Here is a 20,612-nt window from a genome sequence, read left to right on the forward strand (position 1 = left end):
AATATAATTTGTCTGTACATATAATTTATCCCCTGCTGTGTCCACGGTGCTTAAATTACAACCATCGCCTACTGGCCCTGTTGATTTTGTCATTCTACAGTACAAAAATATTTCATGAAAGAATCCTGTGCAGTTCTACCTTCCAAGGTGTAAACTTCAAACTGTGGAGGTGTAATTACCCAGGATTTTATTAAAACTGAACTTTAAAGCAGTTGCTGCATGGATTTACTGTGTTTATTACTGGAGCACTTGTCACACTCAGTGTGGCCTGTAAAGCTCAGCACAAGTGAGTGTGTGTGTGTTGGATAAAAGGATAAGTGCTCAGTTATGTGTTTTATGTTACACACAGTGATTACCCCAAAACTCAGGGGAAAGAGGATTCAAATTACTCCTAAACAAAAAGCACCCATAATTCTTATTCCAATGATAAATTGCTTGAAGATACTCAGCACTCCCCTTCCTCAAGAGGATTTCTGACCTAACCCAGTGTGGGGATCTGTAATAACAGAGGTTTTATCAATATTTTGGGGGATGCAAGTGCGGCAGGGCCCGATCCTGCTGGCAGCCACCCGGCCGGAGCTGTCCGGGATGCTCGGGCTGGAGCTGTCCGGGATGCTCGGGCTGGAGCTGTCCGGGATGCTCGGGCTGGAGCTGTCCGGGATGCTCGGGATGGAGCTGTCCCGGGATGCTCGGGATGGAGCTGCCTGGGATGCTCGGGCTGGAGCTGGAGCTGTCCCGGGATGCTGGGGATGGAGCTGGAGCTGTCCCGGGATGCTCGGGATGGAGCTGGAGCTGTCCCGGGATGCTCGGGCTGATGCTGGAGCTGTCTGGGATGCTCGGGTTGGAGCTGTCCCTGGGATGCTCGGGATGGAGCTGTCCGGGATGCTCGGGCTGATGCTGGAGCTGTCCCGGGGTGCTGACAGTGACACTGGAGCTGTCCGCGGGACGCGCTTTCAGGCGCAGGGCCCCGAGCCAGCCCGGAGCTGTCCCCAGCACCGCTCCCTGTCCCTGCTCCCCCAGCGCCGCCCGCCCAGCGCTGAGCACGGCGGGGCTGCTGCCGCGGGGGGGAACACGGCCCTGGGTGTGCCGGCTGGACACACAGCTCCATCCCCGCGATGGCTGTGGCCTGTCCCCATCGCTGTCCCCACTGCTGTCCCCATCAGTGTCTTGGTCCCTGTCCCCATCCCTGCAGCCGTACCTGTCCCCATCGCTGTCCTGGCTCTGTCCTCATCCCTGTAGCTGTTCCTGTCCCCATCGCTGTCTCGGTCCCTGTCCCCATCCCTGTCCCCATCCCCATCGCTGTCCCCTCCCTGCCCCCATCCTCATCCCGGTCCTCGTCCTCGTCCCCGTCCCCATCCCCGTCCCCATCCTCGTCGCCTCCCTGTCTCCATCCTCATCCCTGTCCCCATCCCCAACCCCGTCCCCCTGGCTGTCCCCTCCCTGTCCCCGTGCCCGTCCCCGGCCCCGCCCGCCCCTCGGCCGCCCCCTGCCGGCGGGCGGGCACAGAGCGAGGCGCGGAGCGGCGCACGGAGCGCGCACGGAGCGCGGGGCTCTGCGCACACAGCGAGGGAGGCGCGGAGCGCTGCCGCCGGCGCATCGCACAGCCCCGCTCCCGGCCCCTCCGCAGCCCCCCAGCCCGGCCAGATGATGAACTTTCTGCGGCGCAGGCTCTCGGACAGCAGCTTCATCGCCAACCTGCCCAATGGCTACATGACCGACCTGCAGCGGCCGGAGCCGCAGCAGCCGCCGCCGCCCCCCGCGGGCTCCGCCGCGCCCGCCTCGGGCTCTCCGGCCGCCGAGCGCCGCCAGCCGCCGCAGCCCGCGCCCCCCCAGCAGCCGCAGCCGCCGCCGCCGCAGCAATCGGCGGGCAGCAGCTTCTTCAGCTCGCTCTCCAACGCCGTGAAGCAGACGGCGGCCTCGGCCGGGCTGGTGGACGCGTCCGCCGCCGTCTCCGCGGCTGTCGGCAGAAAGTTCAAGCTGCTCCTGGTCATCGACGAGCCGCACACGGACTGGTAGGTGCCCCCGGGCGTGCCCTCCGCGCCCTCATCATCCTCATCCTCCTCATCCCCCTTGCCCGCGTCCTCCCCCGTCCCCCGGCAGGTGAGGGCTCACCTGGGGCCCCGCGCCGGCCCCGCCGAGGGGCTGCAGCGCTGCCTCACGGCCTGGGAGATGGAGCAAAAACAGCCCCCAAAACCCCGAACCCAGCGAGCCCCGGAGCGCCCGGCTCGCCGTGCAATCCCGTCACAACACTAAATAAACCGTACCCAGCGCCCTGACCAGGCACGTTCTGTGCTCTCTGCCGAAATGCGGGGCCGTGTGTAGGGCCGGCTGTGTTCCGGTGTCCTGGGCACGGCTGTCCGTGTGTCCGTGCCCTTGCGGGTGGAAATTGCTGTTTCCGAGCGGGTTTGTTTGCGCAGCCCCCGCGGCGTTCGGGTCCCTCACCGCCGGCCCGGCTCCCTTCCCCGGCCCCGGGGGGCCCTCACCGCCGACCCCTCTCCCTTCCCCGGCCCCGGGGGGCCCTCACCGCCGGCCCCGGGGGTCCCTCACCGCCGGCCCCGGGGGGCCCTCACCCCTCCCTTCCCCGGCCCCGGGGGGCCCTCACCGCCGGCCCCGGGGGCTTCATCACCTCGGGGTTATTTGCGTCTTTATACCCCACTGATCGCATGGAAAATGTGGGATTTTCCCAGCGGGGACCTGGCCGTGAGCGTGGCTGGCTGGTTCCCGCAGGAGAGGAGAGGTTATGGCTGTTCCAGCCCTGTTTGGATGCTCCAGGGAAAAGGACATATCCCTACCAACCCCTCGCTAAGTTGGCTGTCGGCACAGCCGAGCTGACAATCCTCTCGTTCGCTGTTGCTAATTACGGTGCAGAAGGTCTCGGCAGCGCCTTAAAATAATACAGAGTAAAACAAGTCTGTTTTTGTAGCGCTGAGCTCATCCGGTAATGGGTTGTGGGTTTGGGGTTTTATTCTCGGCGTCTCCAGTTTATGGCCTCGCTGTCTGGATGGGCTCGTGCAGTGCCCTGACCTGATCCCATTTGCTTTAAAACAGTCCTTTCATAAAATACTCGAAATGAAAATGTAAGCCCTCAGCTGGAGCAGATAGGTTATTTATGTCAGGATAACATTACCTGTTACATTTTCCAGGCTTTTTCTTTGGTCTGGTTTTGTGGTTGGTTGTGTGTGTGTAGAGGGGGTGGTTTTCTTTATTTTTTAATTTTTTTTTTTTCTTTTTGAAAAAACAAGGTGGTTGTATCAGGCAGACTGAGGCAGCCTCTGTAGCTACGTCATGGAGATGCATCCATGGACACTGCTCCCTCCTGCCTTGCAGAAACATCTATTTATTTCACATTCTGTAGTGCACAGCTCTCTGCCTGAGACATTCAATAACTGCATTTGTTCATCAGGTCTCTCTCTGGGAGGTTTTTCTTTGCTCACTGGAGCCAGCCAGAGTGAACATGGTTTTACATTTCTTATTAGACACAATTTTGTTGAATTACCTCACAAATGTGCTGTGAGGGGTTCAAGCATCACAAACAGTAGTTTGGACAAAAAAAAAAAAGCCATTTGTTCTTTTTCAGGCACGGGTTTATGTGCTGGTAAATTCATCAAGCTCCCTGTAATATCAATATGTAATGTTGCTAAATGCACCCCAAATTAACACAATCTGCTAATTAAGGGCCAAAGCTTTGAAAGCCTTGCTTAGGGAGTGCTCCCGGTAGGAGCCAGGCTCACAAATCTGCACAAGGTTACTCATGCCTGCTTGCTTTTCCTTTTTTTTTTTTTTTTTCCTCCTCATAGTATGTGACATGGATACATAGTAGTTCTGGAAAAAAACAGTTGTTGCACCGGCTCTTTCCTCTCCCAGAAATCCGGAAGATTTTAAAATATATTCTGGAAAGTGATGTGTCTGACCCTTGTGAGTCCCTTCCCACTCCAGATACGTGTGAATTCTGGTAATTCCTGCAGGGGAGTTTGTTCCATAGCACGGATCTCCATGAGGGCAGGCATTGATCTGCTGGGGTGTTTGACTCCAGGGACTAAAAAGAATATGGATTATGATTTGGGCAGGGAAAAGAAAGGTTGGGAGGGGCAGAGGTGGGTGCCAGTGCCCCCCTGGGCTGGGCTGGGCTGTGCTGCAGGGGGAGGCTGGCAGAGCTCTGTCTGTGTGGATGCTCTGAGCAAACCCTGTCAATAACAGCACCAGCAGCACCACAGTATCTCTGAGAGCCTCCAGAAACCCTCCCAGCTGCTGGGCTCTAATCCTGACAGCAGCATCAGAGCTTGCCCTTTGGTTTTGTGGTGTTTGGAGCTGCACTCGGTTTGTTTGCCCTGAACTGGAAACGTGTCTGTTGCTTGTGGATTGCAGCTTGACTGGAAATCAAAGGATTTCTGTCTGGATCACACTGAAGTCTTATTGCTTCAGTGTCGTCTCTTCAGCAAGGGCCAGAGGAAGCAGAAACCTTTTTCTGTCATCAAAGGATATTCCCTCTTACCCCTGGCATAAAGGAACATTTTATTTCAAATATATTTTATTTCTGTGAAAGGTTCAAATCTAAGATTTGGTAACCCAACGTTGTTGTTGTTGGTCATGGAATCATTTGGGATATTCTGCCTAGAAACAAATCCCAGTTGTTGCTTGCATTTTATGATCCTTTGCTCAGTGACATCTTTCCTCCTTGCCCTAAGAGGTTTGTCCTTTGGAAAGATTTGAAATTCTCCATTTCAATTACTTTATTTTTTGGCATGGGACAGGGGAAAAAAAATGAGAGAATTGGCTTATCTATACTAATTTGTCTATTTTTTACCATTTTCCTGACTCCTTAAAGGAAGAGTAAATGCAGTTGTGTCAAAGCACCCTCTTTTCTCAGTCCAGGGTGTGTTAGAGCTTTCAAGGATAATTCTTTTCCTACAGGTTCTTTGGAGTCTTCCAACTACATTTAGTGGATGTGCTTCTCCTGAAGGTAGGGCTGGGAAAAAAAAAAAAAGCTGAAACAAAGATTTTCCACCAGCCTTGGTGGCAAGTGAAGGGACAAACTGAAAACAGGCCAAAGGTTGTAGTCAATAAATCCATGGCGAGGGCTCTTGGTTGGTTCTGCTTCTCATGGAAGATTTTCTCCTGGTCACTTTGGACAATAAATAAATGACCCTCTGGCCCACAGGTGGAGGCAAAGAACCAGCCACCATTTCTCCCCCAGTGAGCTGAGAACTTCCCTGTCATTCCAGAACAGCAGCACGAGGGAGAGGTGGCCTGGAGTGCAAACCCTTCCAGTGGACCAGTCATTTAGATAAATCCACGTCAAGGCATTAGGAAAAGCTGATTCTATTTCCAGGCCTGTTCTTTTTGCATTTGGATTGGGTCCTTTCCAAAGTTCAGCTGCACACTGAGCAGATATTTCCAATATCTTGAGCTCCAGAGCCCTCTGATGAGTCCCGTCACGTGGTGGATGGGGTTTGGGGTGCAGTGGGGATGTGTCTGGTGCTCCACGGATCTGCTGGGAAGGGCAGAGCTTCAGAAACCACTTGTGAGCTTTAGTGGTGATGGGATGTGACAGATTTCCATGGTTGTTTCACAGCTTGGAGGATCTTTGTTGATATTTTACAAAAGGAGGAAACTGAGGAGTGAAATGATTTGGTCAAGGTCATCCAAGTAACTCCTGGAAGAGCTAAATTCAACCTAGACTTGTTTCAACTTCTCTTTTAATTCTGCATGAAGTGTCCAAAATTTCCAGCTGGACGGGTTTATTTTAAAATGTGTTTGGATTTTCTCAGGAAAGAACCATTTTGTCCTGTACACAACAAGTCCTGAATATTGAGTGCTGAACAAGCAGCTGATGAGAGGCCATACCTCAGTGGCAAGGGGCCAAGGTGCTGTGTATAGATTATTATCTTTATTAAAAACTTATGTAAAAGATTCAGGGAGCTGCTTCAATATTGGAAACTAATCATCACTTAGTGTGTCTTGTCCTTTAAAGCATGAATATAAGAGTTTTTGGCAGCAGCCATGGAATTATAAAAAGAACAAAGCTGGGAAATTTCGTTCTTGTAATTTTTCAAAGCACAAATCTGGCTGTAAATATCAGTACCTTTTTTTTTTGAACAGACAATTACGCATTTCACTTCGTGTTTACTGCCTGAGTAGTTACTCAGCTTGTGACAGGCTCCAAAGATAAACCCCAAATGGCTGGGACAAATGCTAAATGAAGAGCAAAGTTTGTGGTTTAAAAATTACCCAGTCATTTATGGGCCAACATTGCTCATCAGAAACATCTTTGGTATCAACGCTGTTGTTGTAGTGCAGGAAAGCACTGCTTAAAGACACAAAAATTGCATCAAGTGAGCAGCAGCACGAGCTTCTTAGGGTTTGATTTTTGGTTTGGGGTTTTATTTCACTCACTAGAAAGTGGAAACCAATTTCAATTAAAAGTGTGTGTGCTGTTTTTTGTAACTACCAAACGTGTGTGAACACACTACAATGACAATTTCACTGCAGTTCTTCTGTTCATTAGGGACGGCTCAATTGTGCATAACTAATTAGGAGTTCCTAACTCCAGTTGGCCAAGAATTTTCATGTTTTCAGTTGTAACATGTTGATTTAGTGGCTGCAGCTTTTGTTTCATGCAGGGTGATCCTTTGGTGAATGAGTTTTCCAAATTTAGAAGGCGTAGCTTGATTTTAATAATGCATGAATGAGGACACCTGCTCTGCCAGAGACTCTGCAGTCCTTTGGGATGGCTCTGGAGCAGGACAATGTCCCTGCAGCCTCCTGGAGTGGCACAGCTCACTGCTAGCAGCAGAAAATCCAGAGTCAGGTGGGAAATGGGGAGGGAAACCCTGTTTGGGAGAAGTGTGGAGCTGGTGGAAGGGATGGAAGGGATTTCTTGGCACTGGGACTGAAGGTGGGATGTGTTTGGAGACAAATCCAGCAGGGTTGTAGAGGAGGAAGGAGGTTTTTCACCAATCTGTGCTCTCAAGACTTTGACCAATGACCAAATGTGCAGTATAAGGAAAAGATAATCTCATCAATATGTGTATTTTATGTGGGAAGAAAAATCATATCCTAAATCACCTTCAGTAATTTAAAATGCTCTTTGCAACAAGAATATTAAATGAAAACAACCTTGTCTTTGGTGTAACACTGTGATATTTCAAGGAGGCAACAGGTTCCTTAAAACCTCTGAAACTGAGCAGGAGGGACAAAGGTTTTACTTTCCTTTCTCTCTAATTTTCTCTTTGTACGAAAATTTTGCCTTTGAAAATTATCTCTGTGATCATTTCAGTCTAACTCGAGTTTTGGCCTTTTGGGGTGGGTTCCCAGCCCTCCAAAAAGGAGCTGGGGAGCAGCTTTTGCATGAGGCCAGTGCATGGTTCTTGCAGGCAGGTAATTGGTAATGAGATCAGCCCATCCTCCCAGCACAGCCTGCAGCTCCCAGCCCTGCATTAAGGGCTCTCTGCCTCTGCAATCCCAATAAAAACACAATTAAAGGAGGGATGCAGGCATAACCAGCCCATCTCTGCAGGGCTCACACAGGAAACCATGAGGCTTTCTGCAGTTTCATCCTGAGCTCTGTCTCCTCGGCCACGGCACAGGTTGTTTCAAGGGCTAAAGTGCAGCTCATGGGGCCTCGACACTGATTTTTGTCCATTTTTAAAATATTTATTCCACACTGGGCAAGGGCTGGAGGAGCAGGGTGTGCACCTGAGCTACCTGAAGTATAGAAGGTGTTAAATCTGAATTTATGTGTACAGAAACCTCACCCAAGTTGTGTTTTGTGTGCTTAATTTCAAAGTATGGCACATATTAAATCTGAATTTGTGTGTGCAGCAACCTCACCCAAGGTGTGCTTCTTGTGTTTAATTTTAAAGTATGGAACGTGTTAAATCTGAATTTAACATGTTTAATTAGGGTTAGGCTTATGGAACACATTAAATCTGAATTTGTGTGTACAGCAACCTCACCCAAGTTGTGTTTCGTGTTTCATTTCAAATTATGGAACATGTTAAATCTGAATTTGTATTGTAGACCAACCTCACCCAAGGTGTATTTTTTGTGTTTTAAGTATGGAACATGTTAAATCTGAGTTTATTAACACCTGTTAAATTAGGGTTAGGGAACATGTTAAATTTGAATTTTTGTGTACAGCCACCTCACCCAAGTTGTGCTTTGTGTTTCATTTTGAAGTATGGAACATGTTAAATCTGAATTTGTTTGTACAGAAACCTCACCCAAGTTGTGCTTCATGTTTTATTTCAAATTATGGAACATGTTAAATCTGAATTTAACATGTGTTAAATTAGGGTTAAGGTTATGGAACATGTTAAATCAGAATTTGTTTGTGCAGCAACCTCACCCAAGGTGTGTTTTTTGTGTTTAATTTTAAAGTATGGAACGTGTTAAATCTGAATTTAACACGTGTTAAATTAGGGTTAGGCTTATGGAACATGTGAAATCTGAATTTGTGTGTACAGCAACCTCACCCAAGTTGTGTTCCCTGTCTGCTCTCCCAACAGCCAGCTGGTGCAGCACCAGACAATGTCTGTGCTGGTATTTTAAGATGATCTAAGAAAAAAAAAAGCTGATTTTTTTTCTGTTTTTCTGTTTATCTCCAATTCTGTCATGTGTAATACTTGGCTATGTTGGTATAAATAGCCAAACTCAGTATGTGCGTTTGTATATCTCGTATGTGAGAGAGATTGCCTTTTTGACAAGATGAAAAATGAGAAGCAAAACTCTCAGTGGAAAACACTTTCTCCTCCGTGCTCTCTGTGTGTTGCTCTGTCTAAACCAGCTCTAATGTTATTTTAGGCAGCTGAGTGTAAATGAGATGGTGGCCACAAATTTGGGCAGATTCTGGTGTCACCTCCATCCCATGCCATCCCATGCCATCCCATGCCATCCCATGCCATCCCATGCCATCCCATCCCATCCCATCCCATCCCATCCCATCCCATGCCATCCCATCCCATCCCATCCCATCCCATCTCTGTCCCCTGTTCTCATGATCCAAGGGATTTTTTTTCCTTTTTTCCCTTTTTTCCTTGTCTTTAAGAGACAATAGAAATGCCTCTGAAGCCTAATGAAAGCTAAAATAGCACATTTAGGTGGATGGGTGGTATTAGAGAAAAAAGTTTGCCAACGTTTTCCTCTAAAGTTTGCCTTCAGAGAAAGTAAATGGAAAAACTGGCAAGGAAATAAAGAGTTTCAGGGAGGGACATTTCAAGGTAATGAGACTGAAGTGAGAGATAAAAGGAATAACAAATTTCTTGGTAGACTATGGAACCACGTAGAAAATAAGAAATTCTACTTTGCCACCTATTCAGAATTTGATAATGGCTTGCCACTAGCAAATTGTGACCTGTTGAAATAGGAAAGGCATGGAACAAAAGGGTATAAAACCTGTAATATTAGCTGCTTTATTCTTCATCTTGCAAAAGTGTGTGCAGAGGACTCCCTGTTTTATATGGATGGGGTTTGCAACTGTGGAAACACTGTAGGACACTGGAAAAACCATTTTTGCTGGAAACATGTTTCCCCAAAAGTTTGATGCTAAATATTCCCACGGGATTTTCTAAAAGTAACTTCATTGATGCAGTTTTAGCACCCAGTTCCTAATAGCACCTTGTGAGTGACCCACAAAATATCCTATCCAATATCACATAATTATATCCCATTAGGAATGCTTTATACTTTAGAAATCTGTTTTAATACCACTGAAATAATTAATGTTTGGAGGGTTTATACATTCATAAATAAGGTACACTGCAGTCTGCATTTAAATGTGTGGGAAAACTTCAGTGAAAATCTGTGTTTGAGTACGAACTTGTGTCTGAGGAAGGGAATAACAGATGCAGGCAGCCAGGTTTGGATAGAGAACTTCCACAGGAGGAATTTGGAGCTGGTTGGCTGAACACAGCAGCAAAGGGTAATTACAGGCAGGTGGAAAAATTGGCAAGAATGGAAAAGAGTAAATTGGCAGAGAAAGCAATGTTGAAGACGACAGAAAGTGAGGCCATAAATAAGAAATAAAATGTTACCTGCAGTAATGACATTGCTTCCAGAGAGGAGCCAGCTCACCTTGTGCAGAGACAAAAATGTGCAGTGAGGTGATAAAAGTGCCCAGACAGTGTGGGTGGGAGGGCAGCTCAGCCCTGGGTCTGGAATGAAAACTCCTCGCTTGGTTGCACTGCTTCTGCTAATTAACCTGCTAATTTATCTGTGCCCAGTCACAGGAGCCTCCCAGGGACAGCTCCGTGCTCTCAGCTGGCAGGGACAGCTGCAGCCTGCTTCAGGTTTGGGCAAAAAGTGCAAAGATTTGGGGCAAAAAGTGCAAAGATTTGATCGTTTTTTTCCTGTCCCCACAGGTCATCCCACCCTGGCTCTGTTTCCATCCCTCCTTGTGTTTATTCACACACAAACGTGAATAAACAGATTCCTGACAAACAGCTGGTGTGATGCCTGGTTGGGCTACCTAAAAACAGAGGCCAGACAGAATTAAGGGAATTAAAAGCTGTTATTTTATTGAAGTGCCTTCAGGTGCATTTTGGGCAGCCAAAGCTCCCCAGGGGCTTCCAGAGTGTAGAGGACTCCCTGTTTCATGTGGATGGGGTTTGTGTAAACAGTGCAGGACACTGGAAAAGCCATTTTTTGCTGGAAGAACATTTCCCCAAAAGATTGATGCTAAATATTCCCACAGGATTTTCTAAAGTAGTGACTTCATTTGATGCAGTTTTAGCACCCAGAATAAGAAGAATGAAACATCTAATATTACAGTTTTTATACCCTTTTGTTCCATGTCTTTCCTATTTCAACAGGTCACAATTTGCTAGTGGCAAGCCATTATCAAATTCTGAATAGGTGGCAAAGTAGAATTTCTTACTTTACATGGTTCCATAGTCTACCAAGAAATTTGTTACTCCTTTTATCTTTCACTTCAGTCTCATTACGTTGAAATGTACCTCCTTGAAATTAATTATTTTCTTCCTTCCTTTGCTTCCAGCAAAAATGGCTTTGTCCAAAAATGGACAACAGCTCACCAAAAATGGACAACAGCTCACAGGTTTCACACTTTGATCAGTTTGGTCCATTTGCACATTGGGGGTTCATCTTCCAATTCCAGCTCCAGGTAATGAAGTCATTGAGCCCAAGTTTGCTGCCCCCAAGTCACTTTTGTTCCCATCTCTGGGGCCTGAGGCAGTGAGGGGTCCTTGATTGCCAGGCCTGGAGAGGAATTGTTGTGTCTGCCCAGAATGGGGAAGCAGCAGCTCCCAGTGTGTGTGGAGTTTGGAGCTCTACACTAAAGAACTGCAGGAGTACAAATATATTGAAAATATAAAAGCTCAAATCCTGAGGCATCAGGTGGCTGAGGTCAAATCCTTCTTTATGCTTTTCAAGCTGAAGTGATAGAAGTGTTTAATTCAGAGGACACTGAATGTTAAATCGTGGTTTTCCTGCAGACCCCGGATGTCTGGAGCAGTGCAGGGCTCTGAAAGCACCAAGCTCAGCTCCGGCTGTGCCAGGGCATGCTGAGTGTTATAAATACTAATATAATATTATATTGTTGTGTTATAAATACTAATATAATATTATATATGCTTTGCTGCATGGATATAGTTTTTAATTCTGCAATTAGCAAAATTAAGCATAGTAGTAATAGTTGATATAGTATAATAGTTAATGTAGTATGATTGTGCTGTCTGCTTGGCTGGATAACATCCAGTGATGATGATAAGGGCCCTACTGCTGACAGACCTGCTATCAAACACCTTTCATCTGTAAAAAAAATAAACCAAGGCCCAAAGTAGAAGTAATAAGAAAACCAGATTAAAACCACAGCCAAAAACAGGCTCTGAAAGGGCAGACCCAAGGAGTGGCCATGCAAAACAGTTACTAGAATATAGAAATTAGTTTGTAGAAAAGTATAAATATACATAATAGTCTATAAATATGCAACAGGATGATGCAATTAAACAAAAGTGTTTAAAAATATTTCTGAAAATAGTACGTGTGCTCTGAGCTGATTGCAAAGCACCCGGCCCTTTTAACCCTTTACTATTGTCCTTTTTTAAATTAAACTTTTTAAATTTTACCAAGAAAGTAAACCTGGTTTTTCATGAGGGATGTGGGGGCTCCTGCTGGGCTCCATCACCTCCTGCCAGGACACAGCTGCTCCCTGCTGGAACTCAGGTGTGGGTGGGATTCGTTTGGTTCATTCCAGCTCTGTGTGTACACAGCTCTGTGCCTGACCTCACGTTTGTTCTCTTTGACCTCATTTCTTCTTTATTCCTTCTGATTCCTTACTAATAAAACTGATCATAATTCCACTGAAACAGCCCAGATTTAGGGGATTAAACTCCAATATGAGATCAGTCACAGTCTCTTAAGTCTCCTATTTGCTCAGGGAAGCCAGGATGGTTCCAGAGAGGAAGATTCAGCACTATTTGACTACCTCTTCATTTGTTTCAGTGGTTTCTTTTGCACTGAAGATCATTTCCTTTTGCACTGAAGATCATTTCCAATGAAAGCTTTCTATATGTACACACACTTCAGCATTGAGAAAGTCTTAAAAGATGTTAAAGATTTCTAAATTAATATTACAAAAGCCATCATAATATCAAATCCGTCATTCTGAAAAGGTGATAAAAAGGTTTAATCATAAAATATGATAAATACCTCCAATTCCACTGAGTGGCAATATGGTTTCATAGTGTGCTGTGAGTGCAGAACTTGTTTTACTCAAGAGTTGTTGTCTCAGCCATCCACTGTTCCAGATAAATAAAAATCCTAGGGATACTTTTGATGAGGAAAAATTATTTATGAAGCCTTTGTGTTTGAACAGATAACCAAAAGTGATTTTCCTGAGCCTTGTGTGGCTGTTCCACACAATATATTTCAATAAATGACAAGAGTGTTTGTGATGGGCCTTTTAGAACGTGTCTGTGAGGATGTAATTGTGTGTCTGTATGCAGAGGGGTTTTTTGGAAAAGAATTTGTAGGAATTTTCACAGGTGGATGTTGTCCAGATGGAAAGTGGTTCATGGCTGTAGTTTTCCTGCACTGGAATAAAAGGAAGCTCTTCCATGGTGCCAGGGAAAAGTCACTCAGCTGTTGTGAAGACAGGCCTGATGAGCACATCCATTGTGTGGGTTACAATGCAGGAGTTGTGAGATTTAGAGATTCAGGATTTGTGTCAGGCTGGTCTCTGCCTAAATTCTTTCAGTTGAACCCGTGTTCTGGGATTTTTTTGTGCTGATTTATTTTCTCACTAAGGAAGAAATGTCTGATGTGAACCAGCAGCAACTCAACGTAGATGAGGGTAAGATGGATTTCCTTGGCAATAATAATACATGGGAGGAGTCAAGTGAGACACTAAGATAATTATAATATTCTAATATATTATAATGAAGTATAATTACTGTGCATGAAGGTTTACATTATTTCTACTCAAATCACTTCCACTGGGTTGGGGAGGGTCTTACAGCAGTGCTTTTCCCTAAAGTCTTGCACATGTTTTATTTTATTTGCTAGAAGGCCTTTCCAAAAAAACAGGCAGCTAATAGGGGTTGTTATTATTTGGGGTTATTGCTTGGAGGATTTCTTTTTTGTTTTCTTTTTTTCCCCCTGAATATTATGACCCATTATAAATGTCTTTTTGAGCTCTCAGATCCTTGGCTGTTGGGCTGTGCATTGATGACAAATCAGCTCCTAAGTGGCCTTTAGAGTAAAATACAACTGCACAGTAAAAGGAGGTGGCAGAGTGTGATTGTTATTGTCCAATCCCCTCGGTGATCATGTCCCTGTATTTCAGGAACAGCTCTCTGGAAGGCTTTAAACATAGAATAAACACCCCAGGTGCTGTTGTCCTGAAATCCAGGCTCTGTGTGACTTTATATGGTAACAATAGAATTAAATCTCGATTTTCTGATTTGCTGGGCTTGTCGCTGGGCTGATGGAGCCTTTCCCTGAATTCACTTCTTTGCTCAAACAGTGAATTTGTGATGCTTTCTGTGGAACAGAATTCCAGGAGTAGTTTCAGCCTTTGGAAAAACACGTGACAAACTGCTCTGTCTGTCTGTCTGTCTGTCTGTCAAGATGGGATGAAGACTTTGTGCATGTCACTCTAACAAACAATTATGTGAGGTTTAAAGCTCATGACTTCGTTTCAAGGATTGTTTCCGTTTCGGGAATTTTCAAGTGAGTGTTTGAAAGGAAGCAAACCCAATTGGTATCAGTAAAACGTTTATTTTTGAGGGATGAACAATAGTTCTAAAAGTCACTTTTGTATTTCTTTAATTAGTCTGTGTTTTAGAGTAGCCTCTCTGATAGATGACTGAAATTCTCCAGATCTAGACACTGGACTCCTCAAGATAAGAACAGAATATTTTCACTTTGAGGACTTCAGCAAATAACTTTCATGTTGGAAAAGAGGATTATGTCTAACACATAAATCAGAGTTAATGATGTTAATCAGCAGAAGCAGCTTGCTGTAAAGTATCACTGTCTCCATCTCTGCTGCACCAGGCCTGGAGTGGTGTGCTGTTAATCTCGTTAACACACACAACTAATTTCATTTGGGCCAAGAAGCAGCTTTTAATCTACACACGTGTAAAAGTGTGTGCACATCTCTGTCTGTTTGCAGGAATCCAGGAAAATTTTGTTTTCCTGAAAGAGCTGTGAAAGGCATGAAGTTGTTCTGCATAATGAGGACAAATTCCTCAGTTTTGTCTGAAACATTGCCTGAAAGCTCAGGGTAAAAACCCCTAATGTAGGACCAGCAGAAGTTCTGTATGTCTGTAAATGCAAAATAAAGTGATTAGAAATGGCTCTGATCAGATAGTTAAAATTGTAAATATTGAGTCATCTTTAATACCCTCAAAAATATTTCTGTTTGGACCTGCCTGTGTAGATTCTTTCATTGTATTCAGATGGAATAAGGTTCTTTTTCTGTCCAAACTCAAATTAAACTGATGCAAATTACAGTTTACAGTTCTCTGTCAGCTGTCCCCACTAACACTGCTGCACGTTTTGAGGTCAGTGTGCAGTCACTTAACCATGTTAAAACAGAACAGAGCAGCCTTCAAGAACTATTTAAAAATTGAAATTTTTACTGAAAAAGAATATTTCAGAACTTTTGCTTGAATCAACCATTACGGAAACCTTTTGGCAAGGGCGAAGAAGACAAATCCAAGTATATGAAGTTTTCATGTCATTGTCTTTTTTTTTTTAATTAAAAACTTTTAATCTTCTTTGTGTTGAAACCGAAATTGAACATTTAGGGTGAAATTACTGTGGCGGCTTGGAAGTGGCAGTGAAAGGCATGAAATAGTGATTAGGCACGTTCTGCTCATAATTCCTGTGTTTATTTACTCTTGTATTGTTTCCACATGAGCAGAGAAGTATCTGCCTGTGACAGCAATGATGTTTTTGGGGGAATAATGTGCTGTGGTGAGTCATGACATTTTACGTCGCTGTTCCTTTTTAGAAGAGCCATTTCAAGCTGCTTGTGGATTTTTTTCTGAGGAATTGATTCCTGGCTTTAATCTGTCACCCTTCATTTCAAATAGGCAAAAGTTACGACATGAAGTTAATATGACGAAAATGGTGATACTCTGCTGATAAATTTCTAGCTTAAGCTGTAAACTGGTGTAAATACCTCCACAAAACCAGGGATTCTGAGGCTTTTGCAAGCAAATAAAAGTATTCAGTGGAGTGCAGCTCCAGCACAGCTCTGTGACCAGCAGAGCTGCATTCCATGGTCACTGTGAGATTTTCCAGTTCCCCTTCCCACGAGCCATTAACCAACCCTCCAAACCACCCCCAGAGGGTGGGACAGCCACAGTCCACCAGGAATTGTCACCTGGGAAATTCTCTTCCTGTTCCCCTTCTATTTTTCCGGATTTTTCTTAAAGAAAAAGTTGGAAGAGAATGGAAAATTTAAATTTTCACAAGATTTCATTACTGAATGAAGAGTGATGTAATTCTTATTCTGCAGCTCAAGAGGCTGCTAAAAAGTAAAATACTTGTCATTATTCAAACACATTTTCTCAAAGATACCTGCCTGATTTCTGCATAAAGTGTCCTTGTAGCTAATGCAGGCATTGTTAAAAATCCCCTCTTCGGTATTTTGGTGGGATAAATATGTGTTTAGTTCATGCCTTTTTCACTTGGAGAAATTTTCCATCCATTTATGGCATCTCTTTGGAGAAAAGAAAAATGAGATGATTGGGACTCCCAATTCTCAGCCGCTGAGAGATCACCTTGCTGGAATTTCTTTGTGTTGGAATAGAGGGGGTTACAGTCTCCTATTTCTTTGTGTTGCAATAATGGGATTACATTCTCCTATTTCTGTAGCCTTCCAAGAGCCTTTTATGAAGAGCCTGATTAAATGCAAATGATGGTTCCACCAGAAAGGCACAAGGCACTGGAAATGGAGTGCTGGAAATTGGCTCTTTGCTCTGCTCACCTCCCTCCCTCCATTCTGTTGGATGGGTGAGTTTATAGCAGAGCCAAGTTGTCCCTAATCCACGTTTCCAGAAGTTTTGGTTTTGTTTCCCTTCCTCATCCCTTCCCCTCTCCCATTCCCGTTTTTTCCTTTGGTCATTCAGCTCTCACTGGTTAGAAAACCTCAGCTTGTAAAGGGCACATGGGCTGGAAGAAATCGTCCGTACTCAAGCTGTAATAATGGATTTGAAAATTCTCATGGCTGGTTGTTAAAATACTCAATTCATCACGGATACATTGACTTACATTCAGTGCCTGAACAGATTATTGTTTTGCCATACATTTAAATTACAGGATCAAATGCATTTAGGTTGTCATAATTCAAAGTTCTTTCCTTGTGCTCTTGCTGTCTGGATGAAATTAACTTTTCCTCTTGCTGTTCCTCTTGAACAGAATTTTCAAAGCTAAAATACCAGCGCTCCTAATTCATTAGAGTATTTATTTGTAAGGATCTATTACTACCACACGTTCATGTGGCTCTTTATCCCAATATCAACTCCTTCCTCTTTAACAGAATTTATCAAAGGTAAAAATACCAGTGGTCCTAATTCATTAGAATATTTATTTGTAAGAATCTATTATTACCACACTTTCATGTGGCTCTTTATCTCAATATCTACTCCTTCCTTAAAGCCCAATTGACTTTCCAGATTCCCCGTGATGATCCTGGTGTTTAAAAAGAACCAAACTAAGGCAAGATGTGCAGAGAACTTAAATTTGAATATTGGTTCAGGTGTACCACCAACATCTTGTAGTTTCAAAGCAGACTTTGGTAGGAACTTGGTCTCCATAATTGCATAGCTTAAGTCAGAAATAAATTCCTGTAATATCCAATATTCCAAACTGCTTTTTGGTGAGTTATGAGTACACTGGAGGAATATGGGAGCCACATTTTCATAGGGAAGTGTTTGAAATGTGCAGCAACTTCTTCCAAATCTTGGTGCCCTTTTCTCATAGACATTTTTAGCATTGCAGCAGCTCAGCTTTTGAGAAGACAGATTGAGCAAGTCCTGAATTTTATGAGTATATTGCTGGATGCTCCTGGAGAAGGAACATCCATTAATAATCTCAAATTTCTCATCTGACTCCGGATTGTGATGAAAGACAGAATCATATGGAAGAAGTAACAACACTCAGAAGCAACTGTTTATATTTTGCTGTTAAGGCTGAGAATTACTGGAGAAGCAAATCCTCGTGGCAGGCTGGGAATGCAGAGAAAATCTCATTCACCTTGTCAAGATTGGCAGGGCTTTCCTGAACCTGTGATTTGCTTGCTGCAATCATGGGGCACAGAGTTACAAATTGCAAAATAAATCAAGAGGAGGGTGAAATTGAGAGTTGGACAGCTTTGAGTTAGGGCTCCAGTTCTGCAAGGATGGGCAGAGTTGGGACAGGAGATAATTTGGCTCTTGGTCAGGTATTGATCCAGAAAATTACTTTAAAACACCACAACTTCTTGGTAATGAGTACAGGGATTGCAGGCAAGCCCACATTTGCCTTTTTGGTTTTTAGTTTTCTTACAACTCAGGAGTGCTTTTGGTGATGTAGGACATGTAGTGAGCTCACTAAATTTTAGATTTTTAAAAAAATTTAGCAATATGGAATTATCATAGGAATGAGAAATTCCATCAAATGAAGCCAGTGGATTTAAATTGGGTTTAATTCCAAGCTGGTCCAAGCTGTGCCCAATCCCCACCTCGTCACCAGAGCTCTGGTGACACATCCAGTCCTTCCCTGGACACCTCCAGGACGCACCAAGGTCAACTTTTGTAGCCTATTTTTGGAAGATGAAGAACTTGTGGAACATGGTGATATTGGACAAAGCAGTGGGATTTAAAATAAACACAAAGAATTATTATTTATCACTATTCTTTTGCTGCTTTTCAGACACATCCAGACCGAGCAGCAAAACATATTTATCCCCACGGGCATCTAGCAAACGTAGAATTAAACACATAAATACTAACAGGGAATTTTCAGTGAAGTAATTATAAACTGGCTTCAGTCTCATGTTCCATATGTTAACCAGCTTGGAATACTAAAGGCTTTGGGTGGCAAACAGCATCTTTTGTTCATTTGACTTTTACTGTGTGTATATATATATTTAATAATTATGATATAATTCCTGCAGTTCTGAACCTTGCCTTTGGATATTTTTTTTTCTTTCACTTGGCTTATCATTTGGAAAATATTTTGGAAAAGGAGGCTTTGACCTCCTGGCAGCTGATGGTGGACAGCAAAGGCTGAACCTTGTCCATTGTAGCAAACCATTGGAACGGATTTTGCCACATTTCTGAAGCAGAGGCTTTTATCCAGAGGAATCGTTAAGTTCAGAGTTTGGATCTGTCTCCTGAATTTCCAGGGCTGGCGAGGATTTTGTGATAAATATAAAATTGTGCATATTCGGATTGTATTAAAAAAGCCAACCTGAGCCCAAGGCAAACACTTTGTAGTTTAAATAAATATAACTGGATAAATTAATTAGTGTGGAAATACACACTGATTTTTTATGACAATGGATTTTGTTCCATCCTTGGACTCCAGCAAAAGCCTGAGCAGAGATGCTGGGGGGAAAGGGGAGGGGTGATGTGATGGCTTTAACCACAGAATAGGGACACGGATGCTCGTACAAATTCCTGATTCAGACGTCAAAACGCTGGAGGTGCGGCCCTGAAAGGAAGAATCGCTCGTCACAGAGATGTCTGAGAGCTCGGAGAGAAAATCCCCGGCGGGGGGGACAGGCAGAGCCGTGACTCAGCTGCGGCTCCTGCCCCGCGGGGCCGGGGGCGGCCGCTGCTGCTGCTGCTTCTCCTTTTCTTCTCCTTTCCTTCTCCTTCTTTCCTTCTCCTTCTTTCCTTCTCCTCCTTTCCTTCTCCTCCTTTCCTTCTCCTCCTTTCCTTCTCCTTTCCTTCTCCTTTCCTTCTCCTTTCCTTCTCCTTTCCTTCTCCTTTCCTTCTCCTTTCCTTCTCCTTTCCTTCTCCTTTCCTTCTCCTTTCCTTCTCCTTTTCTTCTTCTCATTTTCTTCTCATTTTCCTCTCCTTTTCTTCTCATTTTCCTCTCCTTTTCTTCTTCTGCTGCTGCTTCTTCTCCTTCTGCTGCTTCTGATTCTGCTGCTAATGATGTTAATGATGATAATGATGCTGCTGCTGCCCTCGCCCAGGCACCGCCGCGCTCCCCGCAGCCTCCTGGGAATTCTCACACACAGGAGAGGCTTCTTCATCCTAGAAGTACAAAATTATTGTCCCACAGACAGCAGCACATCCCTAGAGGAAAGCAGACAGGCAGGAAGGTGGAAAAATGAGTGGAACAGAGAAATCTTTAAGTGAGCCCAGCAGGGACAGCTCCATCCATTCTCTGGGACACCTCCATCCTCTGGCTGTTGGTCACATTTCCAGTCTGAAGTGTGGCCGTGTTTTTCAGCAGGGTTTTATTATTATTTTCATGAGAAATTGGTCCAATAAAGACTTATTTCTCTATTCTAAGATAACTTACATTACTGTAAAAGCTGTCAGAGGCTTTATTGAAACTGTTTTCTGTTGAAAGGCCAAAGATGATGGGGAGCTGTCGGAATCTGCAGGAGGTGGAGAGTGGGGACTGGAGGGAGATCAGGGCTGCTTGTGGTTTTGGTTCCACAGCAAAGGTTCAGGCTCTGCATTGCTGTCACTGGGAGTGAAAGGAAGAGGAAAAACATCTATTTCCTGTTTTCTTTAGTGTGGCAGCTGTTAGTTCTTGTTCCATCCATTCCTGGCCCTCTGCTCTCATGTGTGTTGGTTTTCAAGTTTAGAGCTGAGTTATACATGAGACCCTGCTTGGACAGAGTGACAAAAGGTGAGATTATTTCCTGACTTGCTGCACTGTTGGGAAGTCCTTGAGGATTTGTGTGCGTGTGCTCTCATTCTCCTCCCTCTGGAGTCTCCAGGGGATCTGTTCCCATGGCACCTGTGTTACACCTTCACCACAGACATCCAGCCTTGCAAATCCTGCCCTTCCTGATCAGTGTCAGCATCTTCTCAGGTGGGCTTGACCTGTGGGTATCAAGTGCTGAAGTCAAATGTCACTGACCAAATAAATTCAAGTTCAAAACCATCTCAGAGCCCAGCCCAAGTCCCAGTTTTCTG

At 44.6% G+C, this 20,612-nt stretch overlaps 1 protein-coding gene across 2 annotated transcripts in view; it reads left to right on the plus strand.

Moving 5' to 3' along the window:
* Window positions 1-1,644: 1,644 nt before the first annotated feature.
* SYN2 (synapsin II) overlaps window positions 1,645-20,612 on the plus strand; it is a gene marked incomplete at its 5' end in the record, with an annotated part of 156,982 nt that continues 138,014 nt past the window's right edge. For both annotated transcript variants that reach the window (XM_083869302.1, XM_083869303.1), the window contains one exon: window positions 1,645-2,012. In XM_083869302.1, the coding sequence (XP_083725428.1) occupies window positions 1,645-2,012 (368 nt within the window). The remainder of the gene's footprint in view (window positions 2,013-20,612) is intronic.

The sequence above is a fragment of the Zosterops lateralis genome, assembly GCF_965231275.1.
Source record: "Zosterops lateralis genome assembly, chromosome: 11".
Classification (NCBI taxonomy): domain Eukaryota; kingdom Metazoa; phylum Chordata; class Aves; order Passeriformes; family Zosteropidae; genus Zosterops; species Zosterops lateralis.